Raw genomic sequence first — 26325 nt, 5'->3', positions numbered from 1 at the left:
ACGATACAGGAGAGAACCCCTTGATCAACAAGCATATCAAGCAGGATTGAATAGCATTCACACGGACGCAGTTGCCAAGGCCTTAAGCAATTATAGTGTGAATAAAGTACTCGGAGTACATCCTCCATCTATCGCAGCTGAGGAGCGTCAGCTGCCACGACAAACTAGAGTAGTTTTGGCTCAACTACGCTCGGGATATTGCAGTCGCCTAAATTCTTATTGGGCGGAAATCGATCGCGCCGTGCAATACATCTGCCCAGTATGCGGCATGGGCCCGCACGACACACAACACCTTTTTAACTGCGCCGCCAAACCTACCCATCTAACTCCAGTGGATCTATGGCTACATCCCATCGAAGCAGCCACTTTTCTTGAACTGGAGATAGACCCAGAGCCAGATTGAACAGAGGAACGAACAAATAAACATAACAAAAACACTGTTACAACAACAACAAAGATTGTGTATATCCCAGCCAGCATTTGGAAGATTGTTTTTTCAAAAATCACATTGAGGGGTCATTTTAGAGTCCTTTTGGTGATCAAAAAATGATCAGAAAGGGACTCGAAAGTGACTCCCTGTAACGATTGAAAATAGTTCAAATTAAAATACAACAACAAATGTGTAGTAATCACAAATAAATCATTTTGGCGTTTAAAATGTGACTATTTTTTCGTTATTTATTGTCATATTTTGATCATCAGAAGATTGAAAAATTCTTAATCTAAAAATGGTCATCCAGGTGTTTGAAAAGTGATTATAATCACTTTTATAATCACTTTTCAAACACCTGGATGACCATTATAATTATGTATCTTCTGATCAATCCCACGGCAGCGGGTTCTTTCGTACCGGATTGACCCGGAACAACACAAAACCAATGTTCCGGCCAGCGGCTGCCACCTCAGTGTGTACATTAGGGTTAGTCATTTTTTTTAGATTCAAAATCTGTGGAAATAGCATATAGGACCGGCAAAAACAAGCAGAATTGCGTTTTTACTTTTTCGAAATTGTGAAAAAACGTTCCGCACAAAATGCAATTACTTTAGCTAAAAACAAACTTTTATAGTTTACTTTTTTTTAAAATTTTTAAATTTGAGCAATTTTTTTCTGCAATAGTTGTTCTTGGAAATATTTTTTTTAGTTGGTTTTAGTGCATCGATTTCAAATATGCAATTTGATCAAAAATCTGTCATTTAGTTTTTAAGCTACAAACTTTTATTAGAGCAACTCGTTTAAAATTTTTACAACTGGGAAATGAAACCGAGTTGCAAATTTTAAAATCGATGTAGCTTAAAAACTATATGACAGATTTTTGATCAAATTGCATATTTGAAATCGATGCACTAAAACCAACTAAAAAAAATTATTTCCAAGATCAACTATTGCAGAAAAAAATTTCTCAAATTTAAAAATTAAAAAAAAAAGTAAACTAAAAAAGTTTGTTTTTAGCTAAAGAAATTGCATTTTGTGCGGAACGTTTTTTCACAATTTCGAAAAAGTAAAAACGCAATTCTGCTTGTTTTTGCCGGCCCTATATGCTATTTCCACAGATTTTGAATCTAAAAAAAATGACTAACCCTAGTGTACATGTTCGTATTTGTTTCGTTTTTCTGTGTTGGGAGCAGCATATCCCGGAATGCCTGCTCCGAATTCTATTGGTCCGAGCCGGGACGGAAGAAAACCCAGGACCAATATATCTGTGCTCAGTTTGTCACATTCGCATCTTCACCCACATCCAATCTTCGGTGAGATGCAATAGATGCCAGGAGTGGGTGCATCTAAGGGGTTGCTCTGGACTCGTCCACGTGAGGGACTACGACAGGGACTATGTTGCTGCATGCTGTGTGAACACAGTTCCCAGTGAGTCGTCGTCGGATTACGAGACTCCCTCGTCGTCTGATTACGAAACTCCCCCGCAGTCCCCTCGACAACAACCACACACGCAGCCTTTAACACCAGCCGTTGTTGTCCCAATCCCCGAAAATGCAGCCTTTTTGCAATTGAATTGCAATGGACTCCGAGGTAAGATCGAGGAGATAGTAGATTTTATGAGTCGGAAGAACATCAAGGTCGCGGCGGTGCAGGAAACCAAGCTGAACAACAACCACAGCTTAGAGCATTGCGATGGTTACAATGTTCTGAGGAAAGATCGCACCAGAAGTGGAGGTGGGGGATTGGCTTTCCTATTGCACCAGTCTGTCCAATACAGACCTATCTCGCTTGAGCCTGTCTCTAATGACCCATACATGGAATGTATGGGGGTAGCAGTCAGGTGTGGAGCTGCCGAGATAGAGTTGCTGAATGTATACATCCCGCCGAGAAATAGCTGTAACCATGATTATAGGCCTGACATTAGCCCGCTCTTGCAAGGTCATAATCGTCTGGTCCTGGGGGATTTTAATGCGCATCATGAGATGTGGCATTCGGCCCTCGGAAACGACCAGAGAGGTACAGCGCTGGCTGAGCAGATTGATAGCTCTACGTTTTGCACGGTCAATGAGGACGCGCCTACCAGAATTAGAGGAGAGTGTCACAGTTCGCCTGACATAACCATCGTGTCACCTGGTCTGACAAATGACGTTACCTGGCAACCCGTCATTTCCCTTGGATCAGACCATCTCCCCATAATTGTCTCCATTAGCAGACCACCCGACTTCATCACCTCTGAACGCCGCACGTTCGTCAATCATAAAAAAGCTGATTGGCCGAGTTTCAGAGAGTTCACCAATCACCGCTTCAGAGAATTGCCCAATCCTTCTGATGTTCGGGTAGCGGAAAGGACGTTCCGGGACATCATCACTGCTGCAGCCGCTCGCCATATCCCTGCTGGTCGAATACCCGAAGTAAGACCAAATTTCCCAGCAGAGGCGACGGGATTAGCAAACGAGCGTGATGAGCTTCGTCGTATCAACCCCAATGACCCCAGAGTCAGGGAGCTGACACTGGAAGTTAACAGGCTGGTCGGCGAGCATAAGCGGAACAAATGGTTAAATCATCTGAAGAGCTGCAACATTGGAGCCGGTATAGGTGAATTGTGGGCAACGGTTAAGTCACTCTCGAACCCTGGAAGAATGGAAGATAGGACCTCAGTCTCGTTTGGCGACGTTACGTTGACTGACCCGAAGAGGTGCGCAAGTAATTTCAATCGACAGTTTGTCGAGCATCCCGAGAGTGACAGGGCGAAGAGAAGAGTATTACGTCGCATCAGATCTCTTCCTGCCGAGGATGAACCAGCACAATTTACAATGGATGATGTTGCCAATGCCATCAGGAACGCTAAATCATCCAAAGCGTTGGGCCCTGATGGAATCTCCATGGTAATGTTGAAGCAGCTGGACGAGCCGGGAGTCGAGTATCTCACCAAAGTCTTCAACTTGTCGCTAGCCACCCTCGTTGTTCCCGAAGTCTGGAAAATGTGCAGGGTGGTCCCACTACGGAAGCCAGGCAAGGATGCCAGCAAAAGTGAATCGTACAGACCGATTTCGCTTTTGTCGCCCGTAGCAAAGACACTTGAGGCCTTGATCCTCCCCAGTATCAGAAATAGCTATCAAGTTGCCGATCATCAACATGGATTCCGTAAGCAGCACAGCACGACAACAGCGCTGCACGCCATTACCACATATATCTGTAAAGGACTCAACCAGAGACGGCCGTGCGATAGAACAGTGATGGTGGCTCTTGACTTATCAAAAGCCTTTGATACAGTCAGGCACTCCACGCTGTTTGAGGACATTGAGCAGACAACCCTCCGGCCAAGCTTGAAACGTTGGATAGTCAACTATATGTGTGGACGCCAGTCGTACGTGGAATTCAGGAGTAAGAAGTCCAAACCCCGTAGAGTGAAACAGGGAGTTCCCCAAGGTGGGGTGATATCTCCGGAACTGTTTAACCTCTACCTCTCCTGTATTCCACCCCCTCCAGCCGGCATTGAGATCGTGACGTATGCGGATGATTGCACGATCTTGGCGTCGGGTACCTATCCTGATGACATCTGTGAGAGACTGAACAACTATTTAACTGATCTTACCACCTTTTTCCATTCGAGGAATATGCAGATTTCCCCCACAAAATCTACAGCCACTCTGTTCACCACATGGACAGCGCAGTTTGGACGTGAGTTGAATGTCGTGGTCGACGGTAGCAGAATTCCGACCACAAACTGCCCTAAAATTTTAGGGGTCACATTCGACACTACATTCACGTCGTGCGCACACGCCACAGCTATCTGCGACAAGTTGAAAAGTAGGAACAAGGTCCTCAAGTCCCTGGCCGGCAGCACTTGGGGTGCTGATAAAGAAACCTTGTTGACCACCTACAATGCAATACGCCGTTCTGTGGTAAGCTATGCGGCGCCAGCGTGGTCCGCAAAAGTTAGCGCATCGCAGTGGAAGAAGATTCAAACCTGCCAGAATGCCGCCCTGAGGTGCCTCCTCATGACACCAGTGGACCATCTTCATGAGGAGGCGAAGGTTTTACCGGTGCGTCAGCACAATGAGATGTTGTCGATGCAGTATCTGCTTGGGTGTTACCGCAGTGAGCATCCCTGTCACGATTTAATGGTTTGGTAGGTTGGTGAAATATTTTTGTACGTCCCGTCTTTATTTAGGTTTAGCAGTTATGCAATACAAATGTATTGCAAAGACCAACATTGTAAAAATTTCATATTAATTGTTCGTTTATGGCATCAAATTATGTAAAAACTATACGGGTTTTTTGTGCAAATCTCTTGCTCATTGGTCCCCAAAACAATATTCCGTCAAAATATGCAAGGTAAAAAAACTTTCCACCTGAAATTTGTCGTTATATGTCCACGTCTTCATATAGCTCCCATAACCAGAACCTACCGATTTTCTGTACTTTGAAGGTTATGGTCTCAATGTCCCTCCGAATTGGCTAAAATTTGGTATTAAGTCTTCATTGGGGGTATTAAACTTTCCATCTGAAATTTGTCGGTATAGGTCTAGGCGTTCATATAGCTCCCATACAACGAAAGCTCCCCATTTTCGACATTTTGAAGAATGTGGCTCTGGTTACATATTTCTCTATTTTATTGACTTGTCTGAATTGAATTTCAAACAGAAAAATGTACACAAACATTTTAGAAGATATTAGGTTTGTCCTTGTACTTTCTCAGTAAATATTACTCAGTAAGTTCTTTTTAGAGAGTAAAACATTTTATACTCTTTCAAAGGAAAAATTAAAAAAGTAAAAAGACAACATTCAGTAAAAATTTTCAATTTGATTAATATTTACGATTATGATATTTGGATATTTTAAACTTTTGACAACTGCCTAAAGCTACAAAATGTTACTGAACAAAATTCTTTCAGTAAAAATTATAAGTTCTCAGTAATAAAAATTTCAAAACAAGTTTCTCAATTCATTCTCTTTTACTGAACACTTGTTAAAAAACAACATTCAGTAATAATTTGTAATAATTATTACAAATTATCGAGTACGCAGACACACTTTTTATTGAAATATACATACCCCCCATACCATTGCTATCGCAAACTATCCGTTTTCGAATGTTTTTCGATAGTTTTGCGGATATTTTGTTCGAAAACGACACTCGAGAACGAATTAAAAACGATTCATTCGTCGCTCAGTTTGTGGCAGGAAAACCTTCGAATTCGAATGTCGTTAATAATATTATTAGCGAATGAAAGATGAAAGTTTTTACGATAGTGCCGAAAAAGCATTTTTTGGCGGAGTTTCGATTTTATGACATGTTTAATTTTATCTGACGTCTCTTTATTTTTCTGTTATGTACCTTTTCTTCTTTGTAATGTTTGCGATACAATGCGTGTAACAGTTTATAAACATTGTTGTCTTGTATTTGTAACCAAGCTATTTGTTGTGTTTATCATCACTTCTTGTTAATATTATAAGTAGCATTTATATCGAAAATATTTGAAAAAAGCAAATGGGAATTTTTCACGAACTACATAAAATTATTTTTTAAAACGTAAAAAATTTCCGAAGCAAAAAATGTTTCTCGAAACAATTTTTCTTGTGAAGAAAAAACATTCGCAAAATGTTCGAAAATGATATCGTTTTTAAACTTTTGACGAACAAAAGAACAACGTGCTTGTGTACACCCGAAAAACATTTGCCAATCCTTCGACAGTGATATCGTTTTCGAAAGTTGTGCCGGACATTCGAATAATATCCGCACTTGGTATGGGGGGTATGTATGTATGTAGCATACGAAAATATGTGAAATACAGAAATACATTTCGCACATTTTTGCATATGTGATATATTTAGATTGGAATTTAATTAGAAGCCAAAAATATGCAAATTTTACAAAAATAGCTGTTGCATAAAATTCCGCTGTCTACATATCATTGAGCTGATATTAATCGGGGAGCTCTCATTGATATGAGAGAAGGCTCCTTTGTCCCTACTGGGATGTTTGTGGAACAATTATATACAGTACATTTTAAGAAATATTCTTAAATTTGAAAATTGGCGTTGTTTAGAAATTTCTGCTACATCTTTAAATTTTGGCAATTGGACAGCTAATATGATAGGGTTCCACGCAATTTGTAAGAACTGGGAATTTGTCTGTCATGATAGATACAATTTGTAGCATGGGAGGAAGATGTGGTTCTCTTCACAAAACTAATTATATCTTAGGTAGTAGGTCCGTTACCAAGCACACATATTATTGCAATTTTCATCAGGGGAAAGATCGGTAGTTAATTTTTCATATATAGGCGACTTTGCCGGTATATGGCTTCCAGGGATTCAAATATGGACAAAAAATAAAATGTTTTTATTTAGCATACAAAAGTAATGGTCCATTGCACCCGCTAAATAATATCAGATCATCATCAAAAATTGTAGGCATCTTCTTCGACCTAAACCCCTACCTCGTGCAAAATTTCGTGGCTATTGATTTATAATTGCGACCTCTAGTATGCTTTTGATTACATTACAAGCAAAACACTGCATATATTAGGCTGTAACTCTGTTATCTGACCACATAAATCAACATAATTGGCATTAATTGAAAGGGCAAGAGTTGTCCTTCCATATATTACTTACGTGGGCGGAATGTGTGGTCCAGGAATAAAGATATTACCGGTATATTAAAAATTTTCACTATTTTCACACAAAAGTTGAGGTCTATTTAACCCTCTAAACATCAACCGATCACCATCTCAAATTGTAAGCTTCTTCTTTGTCATATAATCTTACATTATTTAAAATTTCGAGGCGATCGGACTATAATTGCGGCATACAGAGCCGCTACAAAATCGGATAAAAAATTTGTTTTTGGTCCATTTCACCCGCTAAATATTTCTCGATCATCACCAATAAGAATAGGGATCTATTCTGGCCTGAACCCGACCTCCATACAAAATTTCGTGACGATCGGTCCATAATTGCGGCCTGGAGCGTGTTTACAATTTATAATGGACAGACGGACGGACGGATACACATCTCAAAATCGCTTTATCTCGTCGAGATATGAAGATTGGTATACCACATTGGGGGTCTCCGACGAATATTTTGCGGTGTTACATGAATTTTTACCAAAATAAACTTATAATACCCTTTCCACATTGTGGTGTAGGGTATAAATATATAATATAGAACGGTGAACATGGAACATTTTTGTACTATTTGAATTGATATTTATTTTCATTGAAGTACTATTCGTACCACATAAGTCCGATTTTCCTCACGCCTACACATCAAGAGCCAGCCATAATTGTTGAAATATTTTAATTGGGGTGCTCAGCGCCAAGACGGCTTAACCCACCAACCGCGATCGTCATTTCAAGCTCTATCTGTTCCCCCAAAACCATTTATAGTACTATTTAGTACTTTACATATAAATACGATAAGCTTAATTCCGAATTTCAGGATTCCAGATATATCCGATCACTCAAATCCAAATTTTGTTCCATTGAGTACTATTCGTATCCAAAGTACAAATTTCTAAACCTACCTCTATCAACACTCTAACATCAATTTTAATTCCGAAATGTATCCTATCACTGAAATCCAAATTGTACCAAATTTAGTACCATTTAGTACTTTTCCTACCCATAACTAAAAATTTCCAAAACTTTATCAATCCTGCACTCCAACAGTACTCCTTATTCCAAATCCAGGGATTCCAGCTATATCCGTTCACCCAAATCCAAATTGTACCAAATTTGGTACCATTTAGTACTATTCGTACCCATGAGTACGAATTTCCACAACTACTCAATTCTACACGCCAACAGTAATCTTAATTCCAAGTTTCAGGATTACAGCTGCATCCGATCACCGTTATCCAAATTGTACCAAATTTGGTACCATTTAGTACTTTTCGTATCCAAAGTACGAATTTCCAAACCTACCTCTATCAACACTCCAACAGTAATCGTAATTCCGAATTTCAGGATTCCAAATGTATCCGATCACACAAATTAAAATTGTACCAAATTTGGTACCATTTAGTACTTTTCGTACCCATAACTAAAAATTTCAAAAACTTCATCAATCCTACACACCAACAGTAATCCTTATTCCGAATCTCGGGATTCCAGCTATATATCCGTTCACCCAAATCCAAATTGTACCAGATTTGGTACCATTTCTTACTTTTCGTACCCATAGGTAAAAATTTTCAAAACTACCTCAGTGCTATGTTCAAACAATAAGCTTAATTCCGAATTTCAGGATTCCAGATACATCCGATAACTCATGGTTTAATAAGAAAGGTTAGCTAAAGCTTCTTGTCAATTTAATTTTTTTCTTTCGACTGTTCCTATAACGTCAACACAATCCCAGCCACCATTTTTTGAAAATTTTAATCAAATTCGAGTCTTTTTTGATCCGACTGCACGATTAAAAAGCTGGAATATGAGCTCATTTTCTGATCATAAATGACTCCTTTGTCGGGAGGAAAACGTAACCTAAAGCGACTCTTCTAAACAAATCACAAATGAGTCTTCCTCTGCATTAGTTTCGAGTCATTTTTGCCCATTTTCTGATGGTATATAAAGTCTTTTTCGAGTCGTATTTTAATCATTTATTGATGATTTGTTGATTAGTTTGGGACTCTTTTTTGAGTCATGTTTATTATCGTTTATGAGTCTTTAGGGAGTCATTTATGAGTCTTTTTATTAGACGAAAACATTAAAAGAATTTTCTCTTTATTCTTCTTTTTTTTGTTCTTTCCTTTGTTGTGTTGTCTTTTCTGCTTTACTATGACTTTTAATTATCCCCTTTACCTGAACATGTGTTGTGTTTGTCTATACTTATAATATTATACGTTACATTTACAACAAAGTTTTGTAGAAAGTGTATATGAGAATTATTTTCAACAAAACAAAAATAAAACAAAACAATCAGTATTTAATCACCTATCTGTTCAAAATATGATCAGAAGATACATGTTGTTGTTGTTGTAACAGTGTTTTTGTTATGTTTATTTGTTCGTTCCTCTGTTCAATCTGGCTCTGGGTCTATCTCCAGTTCAAGAAAAGTGGCTGCTTCGATGGGATGTAGCCATAGATCCACTGGAGTTAGATGGGTAGGTTTGGCGGGGCAGTTAAAAAGGTGTTGTGTGTCGTGCGGGCCCATGCCGCATACCGGGCAGATGTCTTGCACGGTGCGATCGATTTCCGCCCAATAAGAATTTAGGCGACTGCAATATCCCGAGCGTAGTTGGGCCAAAACTACTCTAGTTTGTCGTGGCAGCTGACGCTCCTCAGCTGCGATAGATGGAGGATGTACTCCAAGTACTTTATTCACACTATAATTGCTTAAGGCCTTGGCAACTGCGTCCGTGTGAATGCTATTCAATCCTGCTTGATATGCTTGTTGATCTAGGGGTTCTCTCCTGTATCGTTGGACCTCTCCCTCTAGAGCATGGATATCCTTCCTGATCTCCCTGAATGGGCCGGGCCTACCCACAAGATGGTGATTGGGATGGCTCACACGATAACATCCAAGCAGCTACTGCAACGAAAGCATCCCATTGTGTTGCTTTACAGGAAGAATTTTTGCCTCCTCATGTAGATGGTCCACTGAAGATTTGAGGAGGCACCCTGTCGCTGTTCTCAGGGCTGCATTTTGGCAAGTTTGAATCTTTTTCCAGTTCGAATCACACAATCTCGGGGACCAGACTGGAGCCGCATAGCTTACCACAGACCGACCTATCGCGTTATATATGGTCAACAAGGTTTCTTTATCTGCACCCCAAGTGCTGCCGGCCAGGGACTTGAGGACCTTGTTCCTACTTTTCAACTTGTCGCAGATAGCTGTGGCGTGTGCGCACGACGTGAATGTAGTGTCGAATGTGACCCCTAAAATTTTAGGGCAGTTTGTGGTCGGAATTCTGCTACCGTCGACCACGACATTCAACTCACGTCCAAACTGCGCTGTCCATGTGGTGAACAGAGTGGCTGTAGATTTTGTGGGGGAAATCTGCATATTCCTCGAATGGAAAAAGGTGGTAAGATCAGTTAAATAGTTGTTCAGTCTCTCACAGATGTCATCAGGATAGGTACCCGACGCCAAGATCGTGCAATCATCCGCATACGTCACGATCTCAATGCCGTCTGGAGGGGGTGGAATACAGGAGAGGTAGAGGTTAAACAGTTCCGGAGATATCACCCCACCTTGGGGAACTCCCTGTTTCACTCTACGGGGTTTGGACTTCTTATTCCTGAATTTCACGTACGACTGGCGTCCACACATATAGTTGACTATCCAACGTTTCAAGCTTGGCCGGAGGGTTGTCTGCTCAATGTCCTCAAACAGCGTGGAGTGCCTGACTGTATCAAAGGCTTTTGATAAGTCAAGAGCCACCATCACTGTTCTATCGCACGGCCGTCTCTGGTTAAGTCCTTTAGAGATATATGTGGTAATGGCGTGCAGCGCTGTTGTCGTGCTGTGCTGCTTACGGAATCCATGTTGATGATCGGCAACTTGATAGCTATTTCTGATACTGGGGAGGATCAAGGCCTCAAGTGTCTTTGCTACGGGCGACAAAAGCGAAATCGGTCTGTACGATTCACTTTTGCTGGCATCCTTGCCTGGCTTCCGTAGTGGGACCACCCTGCACATTTTCCAGACTTCGGGAACAACGAGGGTGGCTAGCGACAAGTTGAAGACTTTGGTGAGATACTCGACTCCCGGCTCATCCAGCTGCTTCAACATTACCATGGAGATTCCATCAGGGCCCAACGCTTTGGATGATTTAGCGTTCCTGATGGCATTGGCAACATCATCCATTGTAAATTGTGGTGGTTCATCCTCGGCAGGAAGAGATCTGATGCGACGTAATACTCTTCTCTTCGCCCTGTCACTCTCGGGATGCTCGACAAACTGTCGATTGAAATTACTTGCGCACCTCTTCGGGTCAGTCAACGTAACGTCGCCAAACGAGACTGAGGTCCTATCTTCCCTTCTTCCAGGGTTCGAGAGTGACTTAACCGTTGCCCACAATTCACCTATACCGGCTCCAATGTTGCAGCTCTTCAGATGATTTAACCATTTGTTCCGCTTATGCTCGCCGACCAGCCTGTTAACTTCCAGTGTCAGCTCCCTGACTCTGGGGTCATTGGGGTTGATACGACGAAGCTCATCACGCTCGTTTGCTAATCCCGTCGCCTCTGCTGGGAAATTTGGTCTTACTTCGGGTATTCGACCAGCAGGGATATGGCGAGCGGCTGCAGCAGTGATGATGTCCCGGAACGTCCTTTCCGCTACCCGAACATCAGAAGGATTGGGCAATTCTCTGAAGCGGTGATTGGTGAACTCTCTGAAACTCGGCCAATCAGCTTTTTTATGATTGACGAACGTGCGGCGTTCAGAGGTGATGAAGTCGGGTGGTCTGCTAATGGAGACAATTATGGGGAGATGGTCTGATCCAAGGGAAATGACGGGTTGCCAGGTAACGTCATTTGTCAGACCAGGTGACACGATGGTTATGTCAGGCGAACTGTGACACTCTCCTCTAATTCTGGTAGGCGCGTCCTCATTGACCGTGCAAAACGTAGAGCTATCAATCTGCTCAGCCAGCGCTGTACCTCTCTGGTCGTTTCCGAGGGCCGAATGCCACATCTCATGATGCGCATTAAAATCCCCCAGGACCAGACGATTATGACCTTACAAGAGCGGGCTAATGTCAGGCCTATAATCATGGTTACAGCTATTTCTCGGCGGGATGTATACATTCAGCAACTCTATCTCGGCAGCTCCACACCTGACTGCTACCCCCATACATTCCATGTATGGGTCATTAGAGACAGGCTCAAGCGAGATAGGTCTGTATTGGACAGACTGGTGCAATAGGAAAGCCAATCCCCCACCTCCACTTCTGGTGCGATCTTTCCTCAGAACATTGTAACCATCGCAATGCTCTAAGCTGTGGTTGTTGTTCAGCTTGGTTTCCTGCACCGCCGCGACCTTGATGTTCTTCCGACTCATAAAATCTACTATCTCCTCGATCTTACCTCGGAGTCCATTGCAATTCAATTGCAAAAAGGCTGCATTTTCGGGGATTGGGACAACAACGGCTGGTGTTAAAGGCTGCGTGTGTGGTTGTTGTCGAGGGGACTGCGGGGGAGTTTCGTAATCAGACGACGAGGGAGTCTCGTAATCCGACGACGACTCACTGGGAACTGTGTTCACACAGCATGCAGCAACATAGTCCCTGTCGTAGTCCCTCACGTGGACGAGTCCAGAGCAACCCCTTAGATGCACCCACTCCTGGCATCTATTGCATCTCACCGAAGATTGGATGTGGGTGAAGATGCGAATGTGACAAACTGAGCACAGATATATTGGTCCTGGGTTTTCTTCCGTCCCGGCTCGGACCAATAGAATTCGGAGCAGGCATTCCGGGATATGCTGCTCCCAACACAGAAAAACGAAACAAATACGAACATGTACACACTGAGGTGGCAGCCGGTGGCCGGAACATTGGTTTTGTGTTGTTCCGGGTCAATCCGGTACGAAAGAACCCGCTGCCGTGGGATTGATCAGAAGATACATAATTATAATGGTCATCCAGGTGTTTGAAAAGTGATTATAAAAGTGATTATAATCACTTTTCAAACACCTGGATGACCATTTTTAGATTAAGAATTTTTCAATCTTCTGATGATCAAAATATGACAATAAATAACGAAAAAATAGTCACATTTTAAACGCCAAAATGATTTATTTGTGATTACTACACATTTGTTGTTGTATTTTAATTTGAACTATTTTCAATCGTTACAGGGAGTCACTTTCGAGTCCCTTTCTGATCATTTTTTGATCACCAAAAGGACTCTAAAATGACCCCTCAATGTGATTTTTGAAAAAACAATCTTCCAAATGCTGGCTGGGATATACACAATCTTTGTTGTTGTTGTAACAGTGTTTTTGTTATGTTTATTTGTTCGTTCCTCTGTTCAATCTGGCTCTGGGTCTATCTCCAGTTCAAGAAAAGTGGCTGCTTCGATGGGATGTAGCCATAGATCCACTGGAGTTAGATGGGTAGGTTTGGCGGCGCAGTTAAAAAGGTGTTGTGTGTCGTGCGGGCCCATGCCGCATACTGGGCAGATGTATTGCACGGCGCGATCGATTTCCGCCCAATAAGAATTTAGGCGACTGCAATATCCCGAGCGTAGTTAAGCCAAAACTACTCTAGTTTGTCGTGGCAGCTGACGCTCCTCAGCTGCGATAGATGGATGATGTACTCCGAGTACTTTATTCACACTATAATTGCTTAAGGCCTTGGCAACTGCGTCCGTGTGAATGCTATTCAATCCTGCTTGATATGCTTGTTGATCAAGGGGTTCTCTCCTGTATCGTTGGACCTCTCCCTCTAGAGCATGGATATCCTTCCTGATCTCCCTGAATGGGCCGGGCCTACCCACAAGATGGTGATTGGGATGGCTCACACGATAACATCCAAGCAGGTACTGCAACGAAAGCATCTCATTGTGTTGCTTTACAGGAAGAATTTTTGCCTCCTCATGTAGATGGTCCACTGAAGATTTGAGGAGGCACCCTGTCGCTGTTCTCAGGGCTGCATTCTGGCAAGTTTGAATCTTTTTCCAGTTCGAATCACACAATCTCGGGGACCAGACTGGAGCCGCATAGCTTACCACAGACCGACCTATCGCGTTATATGTGGTCAACAAGGTTTCTTTATCTGCACCCCAAGTGCTGCCGGCCAGGGACTTGAGGACCTTGTTGTGGCGTGCGCACGACGTGAATGTAGTGTCGAATGTGACCCCTAAAATTTTAGGGCAGTTTGTGGTCGGAATTCTGCTACCGTCGACCACGACATTCAACTCACGTCCAAGCTGCGCTGTCCATGTGGTGAACAGAGTGGCTGTAGATTTTGTGGGGGAAATCTGCATATTCCTCGAATGGAAAAAGGTGGTAAGATCAGTTAAATAGTTGTTCAGTCTCTCACAGATGTCATCAGGATAAGTACCCGACGCCAAGATCGTGCAATCATCCGCATACGTCACGATCTCAATGCCGTCTGGAGGGGGTGGAATACAGGAGAGGCAGAGGTTAAACAGTTCCGGAGATATCACCCCACCTTGGGGAACTCTACGGGGTTTGGACTTCTTATTCCTGAATTCCACGTACGACTGGCGTCCACACATATAGTTGATTATCCAACGTTTCAAGCTTGGCCGGAGGGTTGTCTGCTCAATGTCCTCAAACAGCGTGGAGTGCCTGACTGTATCAAAGGCTTTTGATAAGTCAAGCGCCACCATCACTGTTCTATCGCACGGCCGTCTCTGGTTGAGTCCTTTACAGATATATGTGGTAATGGCGTGCAGCGCTGTTGTCGTGCTGTGCTGCTTACGGAATCCATGTTGACGATCGGCAACTTGATAGCTATTTCTGATACTGGGGAGGATCAAGGCCTCAAGTGTCTTTGCTACGGGCGACAAAAGCGAAATCGGTCTGTACGATTCACTTTTGCTGGCATCCTTGCCTGGCTTCCGTAGTGGGACCACCCTGCCCATTTTCCAGACTTCGGGAACAACGAGGGTGGCTAGCGACAAGTTGAAGACTTTGGTCAGATACTCGACTCCCGGCTCATCCAGCTGCTTCAACATTACCATGGAGATTCCATCAGGGCCCAACGCTTTGGATGATTTAGCGTTCCTGATGGCATTGGCAACATCATCCATTGTAAATTGTGGTGGTTCATCCTCGGCAGGAAGAGATCTGATGCGACGTAATACTCTTCTCTTCGCCCTGTCACTCTCGGGATGCTCGACAAACTGTCGATTGAAATTACTTGCGCACCTCTTCGGGTCAGTCAACGTAACGTCGCCAAACGTGACTGAGGTCCTACCTTCCCTTCTTCCAGGGTTCGAGAGTGACTTAACCGTTGCCCACAATTCACCTATACCGGCTCCAATGTTGCAGCTCTTCAGATGATTTAACCATTTGTTCCGCTTATGCTCGCCGACCAGCCTGTTAACTTCCAGTGTCAGCTCCCTGACTCTGGGGTCATTGGGGTTGATACGACGAAGCTCATCACGCTCGTTTGCTAATCCCGTCGGCTCTGCTGGGAAATTTGGTCTTACTTCGGGTATTCGACCAGCAGGGATATGGCGAGCGGCTGCAGCAGTGATGATGTCCCGGAACGTCCTTTCCGCTACCCGAACATCTGAAGGATTGGGCAATTCTCTGAAGCGGTGATTGGTGAACTCTCTGAAACTCGGCCAATCAGCTTTTTTATGATTGACGAACGTGCGGCGTTCAGAGGTGATGAAATCGGGTGGTCTGCTAATGGAGACAATTATGGGGAGATGGTCTGATCCAAGGGAAATGACGGGTTGCCAGGTAACGTCATTTGTCAGACCAGGTGACACGATGGTTATGTCAGGCGAACTGTGACACTCTCCTCTAATTCTGTTAGGGGCGTCCTCATTGACCGTGCAAAACGTAGAGCTATCAATCTGCTCAGCCAGCGCTGTACCTCTCTGGTCGTTTCCGAGGGCCGAATGCCACATCTCATGATGTGCATTAAAATCCCCCAGGACCAGACGATTATGACCTTGCAAGAGCGGGCTAATGTCAGGCCTATAATCAGGGATACAGCTATTTCTCGGCGGGATGTATACATTCAGCAACTCTATCTCGGCAGCTCCAAACCTGACTGCTACCCCCATACATTCCATGTATGGGTCATTAGAGACAGGCTCAAGCGAGATAGGTCTGTATTGGGCAGACTGGCGCCATAGGAAAGCCAATCCCCCACCTCCACTTCTGGTGCGATCTTTCCTCAGAACATTGTAACCATCACAATGCTCTAAGCTGTGGTTGTTGTTCAGCTTGGTTTCCTGCACCGCCGCGACCTTGATGTTCTTCCGACTCATAAAATCTACTATCTCCTCAATCTTACCTCGGAGTCCATTGCAATTCAATTGCAAAAAGGCTGCATTTTCGGGGATTGGGACAACAACGGCTGGTGTTAAAGGCTGCGTGTGAGGTTGTTGTCGAGGGGACTGCGGGGGAGTTTCGTAATCAGACGACGAGGGAGTCTCGTAATCCGACGACGACTCACTGGGAACTGTGTTCACACAGCATGCAGCAACATAGTCCCTGTCGTAGTCCCTCACGTGGACGAGTCCACAGCAACCCCTTAGATGCACCCACTCCTGACATCTATTGCATCTCACCGAAGGTTGGATGTGGGTGAAGATGCGAATGTGACAAACTGAGCACAGATATATTGGTCCTGGGTTTTCCTCCGTCCCGGCTCGGACCAATAGAATTCGGAGCAGGCATTCCGGGATATGCTGCTCCCAACACAGAAAAACGAAACAAATACGAACATGTACACACTGAGGTGGCAGCCGCTGGCCGGAACATTGGTTTTGTGTTGTTCCGGGTCAATCCGCTACGAAAGAACCCGCTGGCGTGGGATTGCACACAATCTTTGTATGTGTGTGTGCTGTTTGAATAATATGCAAAATAATTTTAAAAGCAATCGAATTCAATGGTTTTTAAAATAGTTTTTAGAACATTTGTATGGAAGAAATTTGTCAGCTTTTCATTGAAACAAACATTTTATCATATCCACAACTCGATTATGTGGAATTATGTGGAGAAACCTTGTCCCTTCATTCATTTTTCGTGTTTTATATAAAATGCTCAACATTTGTTTTGTAAACAAACCCACTTGTTGCTTTTGAGTTTACTAATTTTGATGTTTTAAGAATTCAGGAAAAACAAGGGTTCTATAGATTTTTTCCATTTAAATATACCTCTTTACTTATACCATGCGATAACTCAAATCCAAATTTGGTACCATTTAGTACTATTCGTATCCAAAGTACGAATTTCCAAACCTACCTCTATCAACACTCCAACAGCACTTTTAATTCCGAATTTCACGATTCCAAATGTAAATTTGTACCAAATTTAGTACCATTTAGTACTTTTCCTACCCATAACCAAAAATTTCCAAAACTTTATCAATCCTACACTCCAACATTACTCCTTATTCCAAATCTCGGGATTCCAGCTATATCCGTTCCCCAAATCCAAATTGTACCAAGTTTGGTACTATTTAGTACTATTCGTACCCATGAGTACGAATTTCCACAACTACCTCAACCCTACACGCCAACAGTAATCTTAATTCCAAATTTCAGGATTACAGCTGCATCCGATCACCGTAATCCAAATTTAGTACCATTTAGTACTTTTTGTCCCCATAGGTCCGAATTTTCAAACCTACCTCTATCCAACTCTCCAACAGTAATCTTAATTTCGAATTTCAGGATTCCAAATGTATCCGATCACCCAAATCCAAATTTTACCAAATTTGGTACCATTTAGTACTTTTCGTAGCGATAATTGGTACCATTTAGTACTTTTCGTACCCATAACGAAAAATTTCCAAAACTACCTCAAACCTACACTCCAACAGTAATTTGAATTTCAAATTTCAGAATTCCTGCTATATCCGTTCACCCAAATCCAAATTGTACAAAATTTAGTACCACTCAGTACTTCTTGTACCCACAAGTACGAATTTAGTACTTTTCGTTGCCATAAGTACGAATTTCCAAAAGTATCCCATTCCCACACTCCAATAGTAATCTTAATTCCAAATTTCATTATTCCAGCTCTATCCGATCACTTAAATTCATATTGTACGAAATTTGGTACCATTTAGTACTTTTAGTACCCAAAAGTACAATTTTTCAAAATACCTTTATCCTACACTCCGACAGTAATCCTAATTCTAAATTTCAGGATTCCAGCTCCATCCGTTCCCCCAAATCCAAATTTTACCTTATTTGGTACTATTTAGTGCCTTTCGTACCCATATGTACGAATTTCGAAAACTACCTCCATATCTCAAACCTACATTCCAACAGTAATAGTAATTCCAAATTTCAGAATTCCAACTATCGGTTCGCCCCAATTCAAATTGTACCAAATTTAGTACCATTTAGTACTATTCGTAGATATGAGTACACATTTTCAAAACCACCTCCTTATATCAACTCATCTTCTAAACCTTGATTTTCATTCTAAATTTCAAGATTTTAGCTCTATCCGTTCACGTAATACCAAATGATACTAAATTTAGTAACTTTTAGTTACTAAATATGCTACACATTTCTAACCCTCCATCAGTGACCCTCATTCTAAATTTCAGAATTTTATCTCTTCGCGTTTGCCTAATACAAAGGGTACCATATTTAGTACCATTTAGTACTTTGCGTACCGTTCTAGTTCGAATTTCAAAAAATCCAGCCTTATCTAACACCTTCAGACCAAGAGTGACCCTCACCCAAAATTTCAAGATTCTAGCTTTAGCCGTTTAGTCTGGGCGTTGATTATCAGTCAGTGAGTGAGTCACTCAGTCAGTCATCATTACTGAACTCTTTTATAAGTATAGATGACGATTTCGAAGATTACAACTTTTTGACAGTCGAAAACGTAAGAAATGTCATACAGACCATCTCGATTAATTAAGCGACGTTTTAAACTTGGCCGAATGGTGATTTGCTTTCCCCAACACTTTTCTGTAGCACGACTTGTTCTGGTTAAGTCCTTGACTGATATTTATGGAGATGGCATCCGTTGCTGTTATTGCACTATGCAGCCACGAAATCGATGCTGATTTTTGACAACTGACGCTGGGGAGGGGTAAAGCCTCAATAGTCTTTGCTTCAGACTTTGGGAACCATGACGATGGCTATAGAATCTATAGTATAGATAGAGAGGTTAAACATTTTATGAGATACTCGTCGAATCCTGTTAGTATACCATTGAGATTCTATCCAAAACCAAATATCAACCATCGTAAAATGTGGTAATACAGCCTCTGCTGGAAGAGATTCTATCGCCGTCGCCTATTCGTGTTGGCGGGACAAATGCGATATCTATGAATTATATTGTTATGTTATATTATTACTTGTTACACCATCAATAATAGAACTGCAGATACCTAACCTATACGTCACACGACTCAATGCAACCAACATTCTTCACATATGACCCTTATTTTCTCACTGTTTATACCCTCAGCCTTTAGGCTAAGGAGGGTATATACACTTTGATACGAAGAAAATGCGCCTCGTCGAAATAATGGTTTTAGACCCCAAGTATGTTTGGACAAAATGTGTTTCAGACAATTTGGAGTCGATCTAGCCATGTCCGTCCGTCTGTCTGTCCTGCTGGCTGCAGCGCACGATAACTCTCGAACGGATGAACCGATTCGGTTCAAATTTTAGCTTTAGTAATATTTTGCCCAAACTTAGTTTAAGTTCGAAGATGAGCTACATCGGTCCACTCCTTCCTGTACTTCCCCCACAAAAGTTCGGAAAGTTTGTGCGCACGATAACTCTTGAAGGGAGGTGGTTGGAGCGCAAGATAACTCTCGAACGGATCTGCCGATTCGGTCCAAAATATGGCCTTAGTAATATTTTGTTCAAACATAGTTTAAGTTTGATGAGAAGCAATATCGGTCCTCTCCTTCAGGTACCTCCTCCACAAAAGTTCAAAAATGTTCGGAAAAATGGTTCGTACTGTAACTCTTAAAGGGAGTGTCCGAATTGGTCTATACTTTACACATCCTAATATACCTACCACATATAGATCAGGTTCAAATATGGACTATGTTTGTCCACTCCATCCGGTACCTCCCACACAAAATTTCGAATAAGTTCACTTTAAGACCTGATCTCGAATCACTTTGATTTTTGTTGAAGCGATTTGCATTCGCTACCTCCATTACGATGGTAAAAGTTTTTTCAGGAGCAGGTCCATATTTCTTGGGAAAACATTCCGAAAGGTGTAAAAAGCCCTATGTCACCATATTTTCCTTTTCCTTTAAGTACCTTTTCCGCAAAACTTTTGATATTTAATCCTAATCAACATTTTGTCGATTAGTACGCCCAACCTTTTTAAAACACCCTAAATACATAAGTTTTTTGGGAAAAGTTGTTTCAATATTCACAGGCTGAGGGTATACCTCTGTCGGCAAAGCCGACTGATACTTTTTTACTTGTTTCTATCGTTATTCAAATTTTCATTCTATTGAATAACATTGCGTTTTTTAATACAGATCTATAACTTATACGAAAAAATTGTAATGTACTTCTTAACGGCCCGAAAAAATGAATGCTTTAAAAAACTTAAAATTCAACTAATACCCCGGTTACACTTAACCGGATTAACCCAGTGGGTTTGGATTTCAAATGTCAAATCCATAGCGCAAACGTCAAATAAATCCTCTCGAAGTGGGTTAACCCGGCAAAAAACTCTAGTGTAACCGTACTATAAAGGTCACTTTATAAAATAACAATTTCATTTATTTGTAGACGTTTCAGTTAGAAGTAATCGTCCAATACTCCTACCTTGTGGACACAATTTGTGTGAAAATTGTGTATTTCATCATAGACAAAACTTAATGTGCAGCATCTGCCTAAAACCTTTAGAACTACAAACGCAGAATAACCAGCAATCGCAAAATAACCAGCAATCGCACAATTTTCATTTTCGTGATCATTTTAATATGAACTTCTATTTATTGGGCGAATTACTTAACCTTCGTTATTATAACAAGGAAAGTTCGGCGAACAGTACACTTCTAGCAGCAACGCTGAACGAAAACAAGAGAGGCTTAATCCATTGTATGGAGTGTGAATTGGTTCCTGCACTAGGCAAATGCCGTCAATGTAAACAGTATTACTGTCGAAATTGCTTTGATGCGGTGCACAAATGTGGTAAAACCTTGAAGTTGCACAAGCTGCAAGTTTTGGATAAAAACAGTAAACACGACGATATTGGACGTTTATTGACACCGGGTTTTTGCAAAAACCACAAGAGAAACCATGATCGCTTCTGTACTGATTGTAAATGTACTTGTTGTACATTATGCGCCAAACATGAGCATTCGAATCATGAGTATCACACCATAATTGATGAGGTAAGACGAGCGATGTTAAATGTTGAAAAGTATACAACTTTAATATTTTATTTAATTTTTTTCTAGAATAAAAAGCATATGCAGGGTATAATAACAACTTTACAAAATATCAGCAACATTCGTGGCGATGTTAAAAAGTCATTAAAGGTATGTAATATGTTTTTTTTTTTTTTTTCAAAAACACTAAATAAATTAATTGATAGTTAACGTTAACTCTAAGTGTTTCAGCGTGTAGATGAGTTTTACCAAACTTGTTTTTTAAATTAAGCACCAGCTACAGCCATAGATTAGGTTTGATAATGTTTTTAATGATGGGTGGCTACTCAACTCAATCTCTTGTAAAATGTATCTTTAAAAAGGAAGAGTATAGTAGAAAAACAAATGGAAGAATTACGGGGTGAACCCCAGTCATGTAGCAAAAACCTGATTTCTTTCCAAGAAAATCACATATTTTTTACGTGAAAATGCACATATTGATATCCTTTTTTAATATTGTGTGTTGCTTTTGCGAAGAACTTTGAAAATGGCGTTTCCGATTCCTGGGATTGCCCCATAAGGTGTTCAAATCGCCCCGCCCAAGTGTCCGTGTAATCGGTAATTTGAAATATTTATTACAAAATTTAGTTCTCTTACACAAATTTTGCCAATTGTATAATTGAAAAGTTCAGCATCATTTAGTACGTACAAGGACAAACCTAAAGTTTTATTTATTTATTTACATAAATATTACAATTAAAAATTATAATAAACTTATAGCTAAAAGCACTAGCGACTACGGCTATCGGCTTTATGTAGATTTAAATTAGGTGTGAAATATACAAAATAATGATATATAAAATACTAGATTTTATAATGGAGTTTTAAAAGACTGAGGAAATTTTAGATGTTGGTGAAACCTAAAGTAATAAGTGGGGGGTATCCCCTTAAAGAACAAAACTGTGGGGGTTATTCTGAACGTAAATTCACCGTGAGTAATCTCACTTTCACCGGAAAGACAAAACTCACGGGAAATTTTCGTTTAAAAAAAAACTGTAAAAGATACAGTCTTAGGAGGAGAAAATGAAGGGCAGTATGATTCTAGCAACTCATTGGTAAAAAGCTCCTCAGCCTCAGCAATTTAGACATTTCATGACACTGCACAGAGAATGCGCACAACGACAAAAATCCAAAAATTCATGTCATCATTTTAAGAATTTTAATATGCAAATCGCTTCTAGACATTACAAATTTTAAAACTTAACTTATCTTTACTATTTTTCACGCCTCTTAAGAAGCAAAATGCTTACAAAAATGACTAATTTTGGAGAAAAATGCATTATGAAAATGATAAAGGGCTATTATTCACGCCTTAACTTAAGTTGTATGATTAAGCAAATTTCCTAAGCTTCGAATTCCTTCTTATAGCAATTCCTCTTATTTGCAAGGGTTGCCAACTGGTTATAAATAGACAGCGGAATCCTATGCAAATGCATATATGGTTAGGATGGTCGTAGAGAAAATCTGATTAGACAGAAAGTCGTTTTATTACAAAATAAAACGTATTAGGCCCAGACATTTTTGCATATCGTGCATATTTTGACATATTTGTACATATCTGCATAAAACAAGTAAGCAAAGGCTATAGTCGGACGGGGCCGACCATGTGATACCCTACACCACAACCTGTCGGAATTAGGTATCTGCAACCGCCTTGCACGCCGAATGTCGGGGTTCGATTCCCATCAAATTGTCAATGGTGGCAAAATACCCCTTAGTAATGTTGGCGATATTTGCTGAGTATTTCTGCCATGAAAAACGTCTCTACAAGTGGCAACTTAGGACACTATCAATAACTTAATATGAATCCATTGATATAAGAGAAGCCTCTCTTGTCTTTACTGAAATGATTGTGGAAAAATATATAAATTATACATTTTTAAATAATATTCGAAAATTGAAAAATTCACATTAATTAGCCCCTCCTGCTACATCTTCAAATTGTCTTTGAGTATCAGGTTCCTCTTTGGAATACACTTAAAATAAATACATATATACCACGCAATTTGGTATATTTCATAATTGGGAAAATTTTAAGTTTATTGAAGATCTATCGTCCAAAATTGTGCACTTGTACCTCACATATGCTTCGAAAATAGTTCATTGTGGGCATATATTGTGATATATGAAATATATTTTATACCGGTAGAAATGACTAACAATGAATAGAAATTCAAAAATTTTGCATGCAAACAAATTTATAAATCCCAAAATTATTCATATTCAATTAAACAGCGAAGAAGGGAGTATAAGTCAGCGGCGCTAACGGTGATATACCTTTAGCCTCTAAAAATATATTTATTTTGTAACACGAGTTTGCTTCTAAATACGTGGAATCTGTAGGTATCGTAATATGGGGATATACCAAATCAATTTTAGTAAGCTAAATTCTAAGTTTTGAAAATATTTTGAAAATATATACGATGTGTAAAGTTTCGACCAATCAGAAAATCCCCTTGAAGGTTAACTTGCGGAGTTGCGGCGCAAGAACAATCTGCTGAAAAAATTCATAACGATTCAAAGGGACTCTTAAATTTCCCTTTTCCGAATTTTGTGTGGGAGGTACCCTAAGGACCGATATAGTCTTATCCGATCTATATCTGGAAGGAATAATAATATATGGAAAGTTTGGAGCAAATCGATTGCTCACTTCGCCAGTTATCGTTCACACAAATTTTCGAAAACAATTTTGAACTTTTTTGGGGGTGGTGTGGACCAACATCGTATACATTCGAACTTAAACAAAGCTTGGGCAAAATATTACGAAGTATAAAATTTGGTTCTAATCGGTAGATCCGTTCGAGAGTTATCGTGCGCACCAGCCAACTAGACATTAAAAGAGACAGATGAACGGACTGGGCTAAATAGACTCCAAATTGTCTGAAACGAATTTCGTCCAAATATACATGGGGTCTAAAACCTATATTTCGATGAGACACATCTTTGGTCGTATTTTGTTTGTATCCCCTTTACCCTAAATCCTGAGGTATAAAATAGGTGTCGAGGCGACCCCATGTTGCAATATTTGTATAAAAATCCAATTTGACAACTGAACTGAAAATTTCTCTGTCATGATAGAGACAATTTGTAGCATGGGAGGAAATTGTGGTTCTCTACACAAAACACATTATATATCAGGCAGAAGGTGCGTTATCTAGCAGACACATTATTGCAATTTGCATCATTTTTCCATATGTAGGCTCCTTTGCCGGTATATGCCCTCTAGGAACGAAAATATGGACCAAAAATAAAATTTGTATATTTTTCATACAAAAGTAATGGTCTATGTCAACCGCTAAATAATATCAGATAATCATGCAAAACTATAGGCATTTTCTTCAACCTAAACTCTTACCTCGTGCAAAATTTCGTGACTATTGAGCTATAATTGCGACCTCTAGCGGGTTTATAATTACACTACAAACAAAAAACTGGATATATTAGGCTGTAACTCTGTTATCTGAGCACGTATATCAACATAATTGACATCAATTGAAAGGTCAAGAGATCGTCTTCCATATAAAACTCACGAGTGGGGAAGGCGTCTTTCAGGAACAAAGATATAAGCTGTTTATTAAAAATTTTCACAATTTTCACACAAAAGTTGTGGTCCATTTAACCCTCTAAATATTATCTGATCGTCATCTCAAATTGCAAGCTTCTTGTTTGTCATATACTCTTACCTTATTTAAAATTTCGAGGCGATCGGACTATTATTGCGACCTACAGAGCAGATACAAAATATGATAAGAATTATGTTTTTGGTCCATTTCACCCGCTAAATATTTCACGATCATCACCAATCAAAATAGCGATCTATTCTGATGTGAAGCCGACCTCCATACCAAATTTCGTGACGATCGGTCCATAATTGCGGCCTGGAGTTTGATTACAATTTATAATGGACAGACGGACACACGGACGGACGGACGGACGGACACACATCTCAAAATCGCTTTATCTCGCCGAGATATGAAGATTGGTATACCACATTGGGGGTCTCCGACGAATATTTCGCGGTGTTACATGAATTTTTCCCAAAACAAACTTATAATACCCTTTCCACATAGTGGTGTAGGGTATAATGACCATATGCAAAAATATATTCAAGGATTTGTGGTCTAAATTTCCCACCGAAATGACTGAAATTTGGTATTTAGTCTTCGTTGAGGGTATAAAACTTTCCACCAGAAATTTGAAGGTATAGGTCCACGTCTTCATATAGCCCCTATAGAACGGCACCTCCCGATTTTCGGTATTTTGAAGGTTGTGTCCTCAATATCCCACCGAAATGTCTGAAATTTGGCATTTTGTCTTTGTTGTGGGTATAAAACTTTCCAGCCTAAATTTGTCGGTATAGGTCATAGAACGATACCTCCCGATTTTCGGTATTTTGACGGTTGTGGTTATACATTTCTCTATTTCATTGACTTGTGTGAAGAGAATTTTAAACAGAAAAATTGTACACAAAAATGTTTGTACCTAATATTTAGACTGCGGAATCCTATGCAAATGCATATATGGTTAGGATGGTCGTAGAGAAAATCTGATTAGACAGAAACTCGTTTTATTAAAAAATAAAACGAATTAGGCCCAGAAATTTTTGCATATTTTGCATATTCTGCATATCGTGCATATTTTGACATATTTGTACATATCTACATAAAATGAGCATATGCAAAAATATATTCAAATATTTGTGGTCTAAAAATCCCACCGAAATGACTGAAATTTGGAATTAAGTCTCCGTTAGGGGTATGCAACTTTACAACTGAAATCTGTCCGCATAGGTTTACGTCTTCATGTAGCCCCAATAGAACGGTACCTACCGATATTCGGTATTTTGAAAGTT

The 26325-nt window shown here is 40.6% G+C and overlaps 1 protein-coding gene across 1 annotated transcript in view; it reads left to right on the top strand.

Moving 5' to 3' along the window:
• Positions 1-26325, top strand: part of qin (tudor domain-containing protein qin) — a 462035-nt gene that overhangs the window by 10447 nt on the left and 425263 nt on the right. The window contains exons 2-3 of the mRNA XM_073957242.1: positions 20830-21437; positions 21504-21584. Coding sequence (XP_073813343.1) covers positions 20830-21437; positions 21504-21584 — 689 coding nt within the window. The remainder of the gene's footprint in view (positions 1-20829; positions 21438-21503; positions 21585-26325) is intronic.

Source organism: Musca autumnalis, unplaced genomic scaffold (genome assembly GCF_047663935.1).
Source record: "Musca autumnalis isolate F117 unplaced genomic scaffold, ASM4766393v1 scaffold_1, whole genome shotgun sequence".
Taxonomy (NCBI): Eukaryota; Metazoa; Arthropoda; class Insecta; order Diptera; family Muscidae; genus Musca; species Musca autumnalis.
This window is presented reverse-complemented; position numbering and strand designations above follow the sequence as displayed.